This window comes from Anastrepha ludens, chromosome 3 (assembly GCF_028408465.1).
Source record: "Anastrepha ludens isolate Willacy chromosome 3, idAnaLude1.1, whole genome shotgun sequence".
Classification (NCBI taxonomy): Eukaryota; Metazoa; Arthropoda; class Insecta; order Diptera; family Tephritidae; genus Anastrepha; species Anastrepha ludens.
In genome coordinates this window covers 24,095,939-24,113,078 of record NC_071499.1, presented here as the reverse complement: position 1 = coordinate 24,113,078, position 17,140 = coordinate 24,095,939, and the positions used below count along the sequence as shown (strand labels likewise).

Genomic DNA, 17,140 nt, shown 5'->3' with positions numbered 1-17,140 from the left:
TTTACAATTTATTTTTTTTGTTTTAATATATGGCTTTTTATATATGTTTTTTAATATATATATATATGTTTTGTTTTGTTTTTGGTTTTTATTCTTTCTTTTTAATTTTTATAAAAAGAAGTATTTACTGTCTTTTTATAATATTTTGTTTGGTTTTTTTCACTTTTTATTTATTTTCGATTTATTTATTTTTTCATTTATTTATTATTTTTTTATCTTAAATGTTTTGTACATATTATTATTTTGTAAATTTTCTTTTAACATATTTATTAAATCTATATTATATTTGTTGTTGTTGTTGTTATTTGGTTTTAATTTTCATAAAAATAAACATCTAATGTCGGCTCCGAATGGCAGATAGTCTTTTACGAAAAGCTTTTCTGTACAGAAATTGGTCATTGCCTAACGACCACTATTAGGAAGAGACTTCTCTATCAGTTGGTTTTTTTATACCTATATTCGGTTCCAAACCTGGGTTGTTATTGTTGGTGTTGTAGCATCATAAAGATTCCCCATGCTTGTATTGGGAGTGCTGCCATAGTGACGGGCCTTGGCCGACTGTAGATCCGCCTCGTTTCGGTATCGCAGAACCGCCCGTTGTGGGAACGAACATGGATTCTATCGAATAGTAGCCACACACAGCTTTCGCAGACTCCTAATCTAAAATTGTTTGAAGCTGTAAGAGCGTTTCAATTGCCTAATCAGAACTTCAAGCTCATAGCCCGAATGGATATAAACTAAACGATTCAGACCTGAAAATATTCGCTGTGCTCAATTTTATATTTCATCAGCTGTTCATTGACTGTCTTCTGCTTATATTTTTCGTGCAAAATGCGCATTACGAAACAGAATACAAACAGCTGTAATTTTTAGATTCTATTGAAATAGCCAAATACTCATTTAATCTGCAGTCTCATATTTTACTAAGTTCAGTTCCAATGCTCCTCTAAAGAATTCACTAAACAATATGTATTTCTCCTCTTCTCCACATAGAGTAAATTGGAAATCCTTTGTAATTTTTCTTATCTTTCCTTTGACCAAATGACTAGAAATGTAAAGAAAAAAAGAAAAAATGTATTCCACTCTACGCCACTCGAAACTATTCGTGAATGCGGATGCAAACTGCATTTGGATGATACGAGCAGTAAACCACAAATCATGGTTGGCTATTGGCCACCCCGTTAGGGGTGTAAAGGGTGACAAAGAAGAAGCCAGTTTTTTAATTAAGGAAAAAAAAAATTTAACAAAAATTTTGAATTTATTAAGAACCCACTGTTTTAGTTGAAGAAAAAAAACAATTTTTATAAATAAAAATGTTAAATTTATTAAAAATATCTCTAACATTTTATTATTACCATAAAAAAACCAAAAAAAAAAAAAAAAAAAAAAAAAAAAACCCTCAAACAAAGGAAACGTAGATCTGTATGGTGATAGTGATATCGGCGGTGAGATTTGCTAAAATCACGATTTGCTCATAAGATTACAAAATATTCAATTACTCCCAAAGGCGAGATCAAAACTATTATCAGAGGTCTTGGCAGAGCACGCTGCCAAACTGGGATTAGGGGCAAAGTGAAACATACAAAGCATGCAAAGAAGATAATGCTAAAGTTGCCGTAGAGAAATCCACATTTCTTCTCATTCTTGAACCGCTGACTCGATTTTAGCCGAGTTTAAACAAGCGCGCCAGTCGTTTCTTTCTCGTGCTAATCGGCGATAGTTGGGCACACCAAATGAACCCAAGTTCTTGCTCTTCCTCTGCCACCACCAGGTGGTACCGCATCGAATAATTTCAGAGACTGAGCGTTTGTATCTATTCGGAGGACATGACCCATCCAACGAAGCCCCTGAATCTCTATTTGCTTATGCGTTATGTCGTCGTAAAGCTCATGCAGCTCCTCGTTTCATCACCTACGATGCTCGTCGTCACCATCGTACAAAGGGCCAAAATTCTTCCGCAGAATTTTTATCTTAAACACTCCACATGTCACTGCCCAGCATTTTGCAGATCGCAGCTTAGCTTCCTTACCATGCTTCCTGCATTTCGAAGCAATTTCTGGCAAACGCTAGTTGCCAATGCTGTACTCTTGCCGGAATCGTTTTTGATCATCCAAACTCTTATGAACCTGGCGTTAAATCATAGGAAAATCCTCTATTTCCTAACTCGTCGAAAGAGGCTAAAAATAGTTACGGTGATGCGATTCAATCAAGTCATCTCCCCTTTGTAGGCGAGTGGTAAAGAAATTTTGAAATCAATATTACCATAGTAGCCGATTCTTTTTGAGGCACCCTTTACATACTTGCATGCACCGATACACATGGAAGCAACACATTTCCAATTTTAAGCTAGGAAAGAAAGAAAAAACTGCATCTAAAATATAGAAATGAAAAAACACCCATAAACTGAGTAAAAGAGAAAAACTGCCGCAACAAAACTTTGATAATTTCTCTCGAAAATTTGAATTTTGGCCCCAGAAAATGCAAATGCGTACGCAGCGCCATGCTGCATATAAGCGAGTAAAAATGCTAACACAAAGTGAATGCAAAAAATGGAGAAAAAGTGGAAATAGAAATTATGTGAAACATAGAAAAGTTCAAAACTGCAACACCAACTAACTGGTTTCACACTTGAAAATTGTTTTCAATTTTTTTTTTTTATTTTTTTTTTATTTTCATTTGTTTTATTTTTATTTTTTTTATGTTTCTGCTTATTTTCAAGTTTGCTTTTATTTTTATTTCTTTTTTTTTAATTTTTAATTTTGCTTTTAGTAAATTTTTTTTTTTCGGTTTCCTCTCTATGCAAAACAGCCCACTGCAGTGGTATAAAGCGCTTTAGTTGTTGCAACTTCAAAAGTTTTCATTTTCACTGCAATATGAGTGTACACGCATGTGTGTGTGTGTGTGTGCATGGTGAATTGTGGCATTTGAGAGTGGCTTTGGCATGCATGAGTAAGCATATCCGGCCTGGCGTTTGTTGCAATTTCGCATTTCTGCTCTCTCTTCAAAAAGTTTCTGCTTTGAAGGAGTTTCTGCTAAATGGCAATATGTAAATGCTATTGATTGCTGGATATGCAAAACAATGGCTATGCAACAACAACTCGTAGTTATATAAGATGTCGCATATATAAAATAAAACTGTCCTGCTCCTCACCACTTGTCGCTTGAACTGTTGTGCAACTACAGCCTTGGCCAAAAGTATTAAGCACCTCATTAATTACAGAATTTTTCGTTTTAAAAAGTGAAGTCATGAACTTTTATTAATAAATCAGTAGGTAGGTAGGTAGGTTAGATGGCAAGAGTACCCCAGGTACACTTCAAGTAGCACTTACGCGCCGCTTTGATACCATAATGTGGACCACTACCTATGACAAGATTTAGGGAAGAGAAAACCCGTCTACAGCCATCCAGTGCTGTTGATGTAGTGGAGGAGAGAAAAGGGATATATTCTAGAGAATTTCTTCAAGTCATCCCCAAAGGGCACGCTAAGGAATCTCAAGCGCCTAGCCGCCAGAGGCGGACATTTGCAGAGAAAGTGTTCAACAGTCTCTTTCTCTGCAGGATCCCCACAGCTTTTGCAACAGGTGTGGTACGGAATTCCAAGCTTCTCCGCATGAGCACCGACCACCCAGTGATCAGTGAACACCGCAATGAGTTTCGAAATTGAATGGCGGTGGATTCCCCATCACCTTAAGCGTTCTATTTCTATCGTATTGGGGCCATAATGTTTTCGAAATAGCACACGATGAGACAGATCTCCATCTATCTTGCGCATTTTTTAGAAAGACATTGTGTAGTTTCTCTTTAACAACGGTCAAGAGCACACCGATCTCTGAGAAGCGGACAGCTGAAACCAGTTCTGTCGACCCCTTCCTGGCAAGCTCAGCTCATCGGCAAGTTCATTTCCCTCTGTATTCCTGTGCCCAGGAACCCAGATAAGGGAAATGTTTCCTGCACGTTGGAGACGTTTGAGTTCCTCCATACAGGAGTTCACCAGAAGAGAGCTGTAATACGCCGACGACAGGGCCTGGATCGCAGCTTGACTATCTGAAAAAATATTAATATCTCCCTCCCAACAGCGATCCTGAAGCAGTTTGCATGCTTGCAGGATCGCGAAAACCTCTGCTTGAAAAACGCTGCTTTTTTCCGACAGTTTAAAGGAGACCGAAATGCTGGCTGATTTGGAGTAAACCCCCGCTCCCACTCCAGACTCCATCGTATCGTATCGGTATCTATATCCGTGCCGACTCTCCCCTCTTTCCAATTTTGCCTGCTCGGAAAGATAGCCCTAACACAACCCTAAAACCCAGTTTGCGGATGGAGAGATCAGTACGAAGAACAGAGAAGGAATGGGAGATCTGCTACAAGATGCTACTATGTCCCACAGGAAGTTGTCTCCAGAGACCAATCTCCTTCAACCTAATAGCGCTCTGAGCAGCAATGGATTTAACTTGCAGATCCACTGGAAGTAGGTGCAGAATAACGTTGAGCGCAGCAGTGGGTCAAGTTCTGCAAGCACCAGTGATGCCCACACATGCAGTTCTCTTCACTCTCTCTAGTTTCGTGGCGTTGTAGCCCTTCTGAAGAGCTACCCACCAAACTAAGCAACCGTAGGTCAAAATTGGCAGAACCACTAAGTTGTACATCCAAAGTACGACACGTGGCTTGAGACCCCATTTTTTGCCGAACATAGATTACCAGGCGTAGAAGGCTATACTGACCTTCTTAACTCGATTTTCTATGTGCAGCTTCCAGTGGAGATGGGGGTCAAGTATTACACCAAGATACTCGACTTCCGATGAGAGAGTAAGACACTGGTTGTTTAGTCTTGGAAGCTTAAAAGATGGAGGAGGCCTGTATTTTCTGGTGAATAGCATCAACTCCGTTTTGTCAGAGTTTACTCTGAGACCGCAACTGGCAGCCCAACTACTGAGTGTAGCCAGTACACCTTCTAAAATGTCCAGACATTACTGATAGGAAGTGTCCTGAGACCATTAGGAATAAATCATTAGAAATTATAGAAATTAGTGATAGAAACGTTAATATTTCATAGGTCCACCCTTTGCTTTGAGCACAGCAGCAATCCTCTGGGGCATACCGCGTACAAGCTTTGTACATTCGGCTGGCGCTCCATTCGTGAATTGGAGCATTTTTCAGCGCTGTTTGCGATGTTATGCTGTTTTTCTTTATCTTACGTTTTAAAATAGTCCACAGGTGCTCTGTGGGGTTTAGATCTGGAGACTATGCTCGCCAATCTAAAAAAACAATGTAATTTTCTCTAAACCCACGCATCCTAGTCTCTGATTTGTGACAAGGAGCATTGTCTTGTTGAAATTGAACTCCATCTACATAAATCAGTGTCGGACGCAAAAGTACAGTTTCTAATACATTAATGTAAGTACTTTTGACTGCCCATCCAACCCTCGCAAATGAACATTTTGTCGACATCATCAGCAGTCATACAGCCCCTGATCATAATGCCGCCTGCCCCATGCGTAACAGTGGATACCACGCAATCTGAATGGTACGAGCGCCACACCAGATGTTCCAAATACCTGTAGGAAAGTTAAAAAATAATCGTTTTATAAGATTTGTGTTATTTCGTTGAAATTGGACTAGGGTAAGAAGCTATGGTTGTTAATACTTTAAAACGAGCCTTTCTCAGAACATTCGACCAATCTTCCTCCGTAAAATGTTGGTACCGAAGAGCCCATTCCAAAGGTTTTTCCCCATTTTTTTTCTTTAATCCCCAGCTTCGTTCGGGCTTTGCATACTTTTAAACCTACTTTCAGAAGCCTTCTTCTAGCTGTTCGAGCACTAATGGATTCTCCAATTTCTTCCAACAGGGCAGAAGAGCATTTTTTGCGATGATCCTTGAGAGGCTCGCGTATAATTTTCGGGTCTTCCCGTTCACTAGCGAGGCCATAAATTTAGTTTGGAAAATTACTTTTATTCAATTCAAAGTAAAAAATTTGTGAAAATAATACAAAATAAAGAATCCATTTATTTTTGCTCGATATGACCACATTTTGCCTTGACTATGGCCTTGAGACGGTTCAGAAACGAATCGCAAGCTGCCCGAATGTGACTTGCAGGTATTTTGGCTCACTCGCGGACAATGACTTTTTTCAACGCCTCGAGACTGGTGAATCTTTTAGTTCGGACCTTGCCCTCCAAAATGGCCCAAAGAGAATAATCCGTTGGATTCGCGTCTGGTAAATTTGAAAGCCATTGTGTGGATTTTATGAAGTTCGAAACGTTGCTTTTTAGCCATTCTTGGTTCACTTTGGAGCTTTGTGAGACGGTGCCGAGTCCAGTTGAAGCGTCCATGGTCTGCCACCGAAATGTTTGTCTGCCCACGACTTAAAAGCAACCTCCAGAACACTTTCACGATAATATTTCGCACTCCTGGTGACCAATCGATGACTTAAATTCGCGTATGAACGGTCGGTCAAATAAACCCTATCGTTTTGGGAGTTTATTGACTGCTTTCGGCCAAGCGATACAACTCCTTCGCTCTCTCTAGTCTGACTTGATGCTGCTGAAGCGGGACGTGTGAGATCATGCGTCTTTTGGATCATGTAGGCATGACTTTGAGATCATTTTTCAGTATGCGAGGGATGCTACTGTCAGATATTTTAAATTCTTTCGCCATTTGATTGACACTTCGTCGGGGATTTCGCTCATGCCGCTTTTTGAACCATTTCACGTGGCGTTGCAGTCTTTTGATGACCACCTCCATGACGTTTCGCGATGCTCCCAGTATCATTGTAACGAGTAATGGGGCGATATACTAAAACTTTATTTACTTTAAGGTGTTTAAGCTCACGAACCAATCGCTGGTTGTGATTTTCTAGCCAAATATAATAGTAATATTACGTTTCAAATCCATTACTGATTTTCTTGTTTCGCTGATGAGAAAATTCACAAAAATTTAACAAATTTAAAAAACTTCTCATCAAAATTTTCATCATTTTAAACTGAATTCTGAGTATACAGTTTTATAGGTCATTAATTTTGAGTATAATAAAGTATGCGTTTGAAGTAGCTCAAAAATCGCGTTGAATTTTGATAATTAAAAAAAAAAAAAATCATACACTGTTGACAATTTTCTTCCATATAAATCAGAATTTCGCAATAGGTGGACAAGATGATGGCTACTGTTGTTTGGGAACAGAAGCCAACTTATAAGTCGACTAAAAAGGAACTCAGGGGGTGCCAATATTCTAGGGAAATAGTGCGCTATCCTTAAAGAGAATAATTAGAAAAAGTCAACAGGGAAAATGGAGTGAAAAATTAACTCGAGCGGGTGTGCATATTGACCTTGGCCAAAAGTATTAAGCACCTCATTAATTACAGAATTTTTCGTTTTAAAAAGTGAAGTCATGAACTTTTATTAATAAATCAGTAGGTAGGTAGGTAGGTTAGATGGCAAGAGTACCCCAGGTACACTTCAAGTAGCACTTACGCGCCGCTTTGATACCATAATGTGGACCACTACCTATGACAAGATTTAGGGAAGAGAAAACCCGTCTACAGCCATCCAGTGCTGTTGATGTAGTGGAGGAGAGAAAAGGGATATATTCTAGAGAATTTCTTCAAGTCATCCCCAAAGGGCACGCTAAGGAATCTCAAGCGCCTAGCCGCCAGAGGCGGACATTTGCAGAGAAAGTGTTCAACAGTCTCTTTCTCTGCAGGATCCCCACAGCTTTTGCAACAGGTGTGGTACGGAATTCCAAGCTTCTCCGCATGAGCACCGACCACCCAGTGATCAGTGAACACCGCAATGAGTTTCGAAATTGAATGGCGGTGGATTCCCCATCACCTTAAGCGTTCTATTTCTATCGTATTGGGGCCATAATGTTTTCGAAATAGCACACGATGAGACAGATCTCCATCTATCTTGCGCATTTTTTAGAAAGACATTGTGTAGTTTCTCTTTAACAACGGTCAAGAGCACACCGATCTCTGAGAAGCGGACAGCTGAAACCAGTTCTGTCGACCCCTTCCTGGCAAGCTCAGCTCATCGGCAAGTTCATTTCCCTCTGTATTCCTGTGCCCAGGAACCCAGATAAGGGAAATGTTTCCTGCACGTTGGAGACGTTTGAGTTCCTCCATACAGGAGTTCACCAGAAGAGAGCTGTAATACGCCGACGACAGGGCCTGGATCGCAGCTTGACTATCTGAAAAAATATTAATATCTCCCTCCCAACAGCGATCCTGAAGCAGTTTGCATGCTTGCAGGATCGCGAAAACCTCTGCTTGAAAAACGCTGCTTTTTTCCGACAGTTTAAAGGAGACCGAAATGCTGGCTGATTTGGAGTAAACCCCCGCTCCCACTCCAGACTCCATCGTATCGTATCGGTATCTATATCCGTGCCGACTCTCCCCTCTTTCCAATTTTGCCTGCTCGGAAAGATAGCCCTAACACAACCCTAAAACCCAGTTTGCGGATGGAGAGATCAGTACGAAGAACAGAGAAGGAATGGGAGATCTGCTACAAGATGCTACTATGTCCCACAGGAAGTTGTCTCCAGAGACCAATCTCCTTCAACCTAATAGCGCTCTGAGCAGCAATGGATTTAACTTGCAGATCCACTGGAAGTAGGTGCAGAATAACGTTGAGCGCAGCAGTGGGTCAAGTTCTGCAAGCACCAGTGATGCCCACACATGCAGTTCTCTTCACTCTCTCTAGTTTCGTGGCGTTGTAGCCCTTCTGAAGAGCTACCCACCAAACTAAGCAACCGTAGGTCAAAATTGGCAGAACCACTAAGTTGTACATCCAAAGTACGACACGTGGCTTGAGACCCCATTTTTTGCCGAACATAGATTACCAGGCGTAGAAGGCTATACTGACCTTCTTAACTCGATTTTCTATGTGCAGCTTCCAGTGGAGATGGGGGTCAAGTATTACACCAAGATACTCGACTTCCGATGAGAGAGTAAGACACTGGTTGTTTAGTCTTGGAAGCTTAAAAGATGGAGGAGGCCTGTATTTTCTGGTGAATAGCATCAACTCCGTTTTGTCAGAGTTTACTCTGAGACCGCAACTGGCAGCCCAACTACTGAGTGTAGCCAGTACACCTTCTAAAATGTCCAGACATTACTGATAGGAAGTGTCCTGAGACCATTAGGAATAAATCATTAGAAATTATAGAAATTAGTGATAGAAACGTTAATATTTCATAGGTCCACCCTTTGCTTTGAGCACAGCAGCAATCCTCTGGGGCATACCGCGTACAAGCTTTGTACATTCGGCTGGCGCTCCATTCGTGAATTGGAGCATTTTTCAGCGCTGTTTGCGATGTTATGCTGTTTTTCTTTATCTTACGTTTTAAAATAGTCCACAGGTGCTCTGTGGGGTTTAGATCTGGAGACTATGCTCGCCAATCTAAAAAAACAATGTAATTTTCTCTAAACCCACGCATCCTAGTCTCTGATTTGTGACAAGGAGCATTGTCTTGTTGAAATTGAACTCCATCTACATAAATCAGTGTCGGACGCAAAAGTACAGTTTCTAATACATTAATGTAAGTACTTTTGACTGCCCATCCAACCCTCGCAAATGAACATTTTGTCGACATCATCAGCAGTCATACAGCCCCTGATCATAATGCCGCCTGCCCCATGCGTAACAGTGGATACCACGCAATCTGAATGGTACGAGCGCCACACCAGATGTTCCAAATACCTGTAGGAAAGTTAAAAAATAATCGTTTTATAAGATTTGTGTTATTTCGTTGAAATTGGACTAGGGTAAGAAGCTATGGTTGTTAATACTTTAAAACGAGCCTTTCTCAGAACATTCGACCAATCTTCCTCCGTAAAATGTTGGTACCGAAGAGCCCATTCCAAAGGTTTTTCCCCATTTTTTTTCTTTAATCCCCAGCTTCGTTCGGGCTTTGCATACTTTTAAACCTACTTTCAGAAGCCTTCTTCTAGCTGTTCGAGCACTAATGGATTCTCCAATTTCTTCCAACAGGGCAGAAGAGCATTTTTTGCGATGATCCTTGAGAGGCTCGCGTATAATTTTCGGGTCTTCCCGTTCACTAGCGAGGCCATAAATTTAGTTTGGAAAATTACTTTTATTCAATTCAAAGTAAAAAATTTGTGAAAATAATACAAAATAAAGAATCCATTTATTTTTGCTCGATATGACCACATTTTGCCTTGACTATGGCCTTGAGACGGTTCAGAAACGAATCGCAAGCTGCCCGAATGTGACTTGCAGGTATTTTGGCTCACTCGCGGACAATGACTTTTTTCAACGCCTCGAGACTGGTGAATCTTTTAGTTCGGACCTTGCCCTCCAAAATGGCCCAAAGAGAATAATCCGTTGGATTCGCGTCTGGTAAATTTGAAAGCCATTGTGTGGATTTTATGAAGTTCGAAACGTTGCTTTTTAGCCATTCTTGGTTCACTTTGGAGCTTTGTGAGACGGTGCCGAGTCCAGTTGAAGCGTCCATGGTCTGCCACCGAAATGTTTGTCTGCCCACGACTTAAAAGCAACCTCCAGAACACTTTCACGATAATATTTCGCACTCCTGGTGACCAATCGATGACTTAAATTCGCGTATGAACGGTCGGTCAAATAAACCCTATCGTTTTGGGAGTTTATTGACTGCTTTCGGCCAAGCGATACAACTCCTTCGCTCTCTCTAGTCTGACTTGATGCTGCTGAAGCGGGACGTGTGAGATCATGCGTCTTTTGGATCATGTAGGCATGACTTTGAGATCATTTTTCAGTATGCGAGGGATGCTACTGTCAGATATTTTAAATTCTTTCGCCATTTGATTGACACTTCGTCGGGGATTTCGCTCATGCCGCTTTTTGAACCATTTCACGTGGCGTTGCAGTCTTTTGATGACCACCTCCATGACGTTTCGCGATGCTCCCAGTATCATTGTAACGAGTAATGGGGCGATATACTAAAACTTTATTTACTTTAAGGTGTTTAAGCTCACGAACCAATCGCTGGTTGTGATTTTCTAGCCAAATATAATAGTAATATTACGTTTCAAATCCATTACTGATTTTCTTGTTTCGCTGATGAGAAAATTCACAAAAATTTAACAAATTTAAAAAACTTCTCATCAAAATTTTCATCATTTTAAACTGAATTCTGAGTATACAGTTTTATAGGTCATTAATTTTGAGTATAATAAAGTATGCGTTTGAAGTAGCTCAAAAATCGCGTTGAATTTTGATAATTAAAAAAAAAAAAAATCATACACTGTTGACAATTTTCTTCCATATAAATCAGAATTTCGCAATAGGTGGACAAGATGATGGCTACTGTTGTTTGGGAACAGAAGCCAACTTATAAGTCGACTAAAAAGGAACTCAGGGGGTGCCAATATTCTAGGGAAATAGTGCGCTATCCTTAAAGAGAATAATTAGAAAAAGTCAACAGGGAAAATGGAGTGAAAAATTAACTCGAGCGGGTGTGCATATTGACGTTTTGTTCGTTCGCAAGGGTTATGTTGGAAAGGCTGTCATGCACAAGTATTGCTGGCACTTAACCACTCCCTCTTCCTATATTTACCATTTTTTGAGTATTTTTTTTTTTGTTAATTTTTTTCTTTTAAAAAATGTAGGAGTGCTAATGTGGGCTATTTCTACCCATTTCGAAGTCCTAGTCAACACATTTTTTTATGACATAAATAAACTTTAAGAAATATCTGAGAGGTATATTTAGCTTAAAGAAAAATTTATCAAAAACTAAAAGTAATTGAATTTTTAAATTGACACACCTCTCTCTCCGTTCTGTGCTCTCTTTGAGCTACCCTAGATTTTAAATTTCAAATCTGATTTATACATTTATTCCAAATATTTATTTCGTATTTTATCTATACTCGTTTGCTCGATATGTGTATTTATTAAAATTTGTATCCTTTATATCTCGGTGTATTTGTATGTACAAGTAGATAGATTTACCCTTGCAATAAAATGAACCCAACTTTTAACTTAAGCTAACAAAAATATAAAAAATATTCTAACTTGTAAATCAATGTTGTGTGTATTTGTATTTTGAATATTTGAACTTAAATGTATTCACAAAATTTCCAACGACAGCAAAAACCCTAATTAACCTAAATTTAATCCTTAATGACTAATAGAATGCTTAATGTTGTAACAAACAACAACAACAAGAAATTAAATAAAAATCATCGAACAACAAATTATTTCACAATGCCGCCAGGAATTATTAATTTTGTTTTAATTTGCATTTATATAATTTTTTTTCATTTAAATTGAACAAAATATGGATATTCCACTAACAAGACTAAATTAACGAATGCGTGGGCCTTCTATGGTTAGAAAAAGCGAAATTGTAAAATGAATTCGAACAAAAAAAAAAACTGCGAATTATTGGAGTGTAAATAGAAAACCACTGATTTTGGAATATTACTTAAAAAATATGGGTCTTCTTCTTCTTGTTAAAAATAGTATCCACCGCCAGGCATGACTCTTCCCTACCTTTTTTTGGCATACGAATGTCGGCTCGAAAAAATCTCACGAACTGACTAGATGTCAGGCTTTTCATAGGAAGGATGAGATAAAAGTCGGCAGCAGTAATGTCTCGGTTGCACCGGACGGTGGACGGGGTAAAACTTTCTATGCCACGAACTCACCAAATTTTTAACCCCTTTATAGGAAGGAAATTAAAGAATGAGATAAAAGTTGCCAGGACAATAATTGGGCATTAAACGGTGGGTGGGGGTAAAACGTCCCATCACGTGAACTGAGTAAATTTTAACCTCTTCATTAGAAGGTAATCGAAGAAAGACATAAAACGATGGGTAGGGTAAAACGTCCCATCTCGCGAACTGGGTAAATTTTTAGCCTCTTCGGGGGAAAGAAATTTAACAAAGAGGTAAAAGTCGGCAGGAGCAATAACTCATGGGGAAAGGATTTTTAGAGGTATACTATCTAGCAGACCGTTATTCGGCTCTGAGCGAATTTGACAGATATGCCGACTTCATTCGTTTTGTTTTGTGAAACACATAACGAATGATATAGAATCCAAAGTTAATTTTTAGCCTCTTCATAGAAGGGGCATTGAAGAAAGAGATAGAAATCGGCAGGAGCAATAGCTGGGCTTCACTAAACTATAGGTGGCGGAATACGTCCCGCTTCGGTGTTGTCAGGTAGGTTTGAAAGGCCTGATGACCGAACATTGCCACGCTGGAAAATAACTTTGTCGTTTTTTCCGCGTATCGTTGAAGCATTCCCGTCGAAGCTCAGCTGAAACGCATTAGTTCTTGATTCTTGATCTGCTGCTTCCACGGTGACCTTAGTAATCGTAGTCTGTGCCTGACAGAAGCTTCTCAATAGCACTGTTGGATGCTCCGTGTCACAAAGCGGACACTGACCAAAATATGCTACATTACGTCCAAACTTGTTCTCTACTCTGGCCAGTCGTCTACTCTGGTTTGTGATTTTTCTAGCAACGTATTTGTTGAGTGTGAGAACTACTTTAGATATCCTTGCTGGTATTTCCGAAATGAAAGCTTTGGCTTGTTTGTTACCTTCCAAATGCAATTCCTATTCATTTTGTTGTTCTACGTCCTTGGAGTCTTGCTTGCGAGGATAACTGCAATTTCATTATCCATGGGTCTCCTATATCCAATATGATTCATGTGACCCATGTGAAGTATTCGCTCTCATGCACAAGGAATTTGCATCGAGGTCACAACTTTTGTAAGTCCGTAGAGACCAACTCGATATGGATTCAAAATTGCCGAAGATCTCTTGAATCTTTTCGGCGGAATACCTGCACTGGATTCTGGAACAGAGCAGTGTTTCAGAAAATATGAAAGCGGACGAATGCACGTGAAGAGGGTCAGAGACAGAACTTGAGGGGGGAATAAGTCCAAGCATACAAGTCGCGCTGTGGTCCTCCGGTTTTCACAAAGCACAGAGCAAAATGTTGGAGTTTCACTTTTACTTGAACATTACTCGTGAATGTTGTTGCATGTGGAGCTTACTGCAGTTAAAAACGGCTTCTGATTGTCAGGCTCGGAACCCACATGACGATTGCCATAGGAGTTGTAGAGATGAGCAGATGGGGTAGAGTCCGATCAGTACTTGCTTTTTTCTTTTTACCTTACGCCACTCTTGGAGAAGTACGCTTCAGACGGCTGTTGTTGTATCACTGCTTGGAAGATCTGTACAGCTTCAGCGCAGTCTCTTTAGAGCTTCTGATTGGATGTAAGGAAATATCAATGTTGGCATGGAGCTTTATGATCGATGCCGTTTAATGAGTTTATACGTATACAGAAGAAGTTAATATAAAATTAGCAAAGATTGTTAGAGACATTCAATGAGGACAGCATAGAATGAGGAAGGGGGAACATCCCTGGTGGTAACACAATGGGTCTACAGCAGGAGCGTCAATTGGCAACCGAACCTTTCTGCTGTTCGGTGGTTGCATAAAACTGTAGGCCACTCAGTTTGAAGTATTTGTTAAATAATGAAATAAAATATGATATTCTGTGAAGTATCTGCCATTAGAAGCTACAACTTTACTCCATTTTTCAGGCAGCAGATGTATTCCTCTAACGAAAAATTCGAGATCTTTTGACTTGATCCATTCATTGAGCCAGTTTGCAATGCTCTTGTAAGAAGTGAACCGCTCTCCAATAAGGACTGACTGCATTGATCGGAACAGATGGTAAGCCGAAGGTGCAATGTCTGGGGAATACGGCGTGTGGGGCAAGATTTCCCAATACCGTTTTTCTTTGAGAGCTCGAGCCAAACGCATGATGGTTTGAGATGGTTTAAGGAGTTGGTTCGAGGAAAGATGCACAACATAACCTTTGAAGCATGAATCTGGTTCACCTGGCAGGCTCTAACATTTTCGACTATTAGGGTTGTCATAATAGATTCAATTTTCATCGCCAGTGACGATGCGATGCAGAAAACCTTGTCTTTTCTGTCGTTCAAGAAGCATCTCACACGTCGCCAAACGTTTCTCGATATCCCTCTCCTTCAATTGATGTGGCACCCAGTTACCTGCTTTCTGGACCATTCCCATAGCGTGCAAACGTTTATCGACGATTGATCTGTCAACACCCAACTCTTTGGACATATCATCAAGGGTTCGACATGCGTCTTCATCAAATAATTGTTGTAGTTGAGTATCATCGAAATTTTTCGGTACCCCTTCACGTTCTTTATCACTCTTCGACGTCGTGAGTTGCCACTTTTGGAAGCGTCGAAACCACTATTTACAAGTTGTATTTGATGGACCGTAAATATTGATCAAATACGACACGTTTCAGCTGCACTTTTCTTTAAAAGGTAATAATGAAGCATAACTTCCCACAAATGCTGTTTTTTTCGGGACGAACGTAGACATTTTTGACGTCAGATAAGAGAGGATCTTTAAGCTTCAAATGAATGTCAGATACTACGATCCAGACCTCACATGTACACCTTCAAATCACCAGTATTTTACTAGAGTGAACACAAAAATAGTATCAGCAGCGACAGCTCTTTTACGAGGGCGGAAACCTATTCCCATGCCCAATTCAATATCAAAGATGGCCGCTATTGGCGCCATCTATCGCAAAGCTCAGGTTTTCTGTTTGAGCGTCCAATACTTTACTTTTCTACAAGTTCCTACTCATTTTTTACGCTTAAGCCATTTGAGAATTTTTCTTTTTTTTTCTTTTTTCTATTTTTTCATTCTCTTACTTGTTATTTGTTTCTTTGCCTCACCAAGGACTACACGAACCCAACCTTTCCGTATGCTCTATCCTAACTCACTGATTGTGTCCTTTGTGTATCTAATTATGTATGTGTGTCTGAATGTTCGTTTGCCTGTATGCACTAAGCATCTATGTATGTGGATATGAAGGAGAAAAAAAACTATATATCAAATAATCTCAATGTACTCGTAATATCTAAATGTGTCACTAGCTTGATTTTCTACACATATCTGCTAAATGTGTATATGTATGTGTGTATGCTTGTATGTGACCGTATCTATCTGCATCTATCAAAATCAAATTTAATTTCTCTAATTCTTTCTTCTTCTCTTCTCTGCTCAACTCGTTGACGCCTGCAGCCTTTGTTACTACCAACACCAGATCATCCAAATATGAATGGCTACAGTCGCAAGTCACCATCAAAGCGTCGCTATGAGGGCTCGAAGTATCCGGGTAAGTGCACTACAATATAACTGTATTGGAGCGGAAGTTTTCTCGTTTCCGGCATAGCTTTGACTAGCTTACTAACCAACCGACTAGCTGGCTGGCTGCTGGCTTCTGGCTGTTGGCTGGTTCGCTTGGCTGTTGGTTGTTTGGCTGGGGTGGGAGCTGTGTACGATTCTCAGTATTGCATTTTTTTTTTTTTTTTTTTTGAAAGCGATGATTTTGTCTACTTCGCTTTAGGGGCAATTAATTTGCTTTTATATCCAACTCACGATTTTGTATTATTTATTTATTTGTGTTGGATGTGTTTATTTTTTTTCTTTGTAGTGTTGCCGAAGAAGAAGCCGCGTACGGGCAAGGAGCGTGTACCACAACCGAAGAATACCGTCGCCATGCTGAATGAGCTGCGTCATGGCTTGGTATATAAATTGGAGTCGCAAACTGGGCCGGTGCATGCCCCACTATTCACCATTTCCGTTGAGGTGAGTGGCTGCATATTTTGTGGATTTTTTCTTGTTGTTTTTTTTTTGAAATTATTTCTTTCTGAGTACTTTTTACTATTAATCTTCCATTGCCACACAGTTTCGGGCTTCAAAGTTTTTTTTTTTCGTTTTTTATTCTCTTCATTCGTGCTTTTGTCGTTGGCACGGAAATGTTTCAATTTTAATGGAATTTGCATGATCGCATTTTGGAGTGTTGCAGCGATCCATTGCTGCGGATTGGGGTGAAGTAGGCAGGGTGGGGCGCTGCGTGTTTGTGGCTGTGTGTGGGCTGCGATAACTGAAATTGTTGCTACTTCGTTTTTTACTGAATAAGTGAGGTTTTTTAGAACATTCAGTGCATGTGTTTGGGGCGCGTGTGTGTGTGTGTGCGTGCGTGCGTTTTGCATCAGTTTTTATGTGCTGGGTCTTCAATTCTCTCACTTTTTTGGTTGTGTGCGCTTTTTTTTGTTATTTTTATTTTGTTCTAATTTTTTATTAAT

At 39.8% G+C, this 17,140-nt stretch overlaps 1 protein-coding gene across 1 annotated transcript in view; it reads left to right on the top strand.

Annotated features, from left to right (window-relative positions):
* Positions 1-17,140, top strand: part of LOC128857174 (interleukin enhancer-binding factor 3-like) — a 103,580-nt gene that overhangs the window by 13,907 nt on the left and 72,533 nt on the right. Inside the window, exons 2-3 of the mRNA XM_054092802.1 lie at positions 16,074-16,167; positions 16,486-16,640. Coding sequence (XP_053948777.1) covers positions 16,074-16,167; positions 16,486-16,640 — 249 coding nt within the window. The remainder of the gene's footprint in view (positions 1-16,073; positions 16,168-16,485; positions 16,641-17,140) is intronic.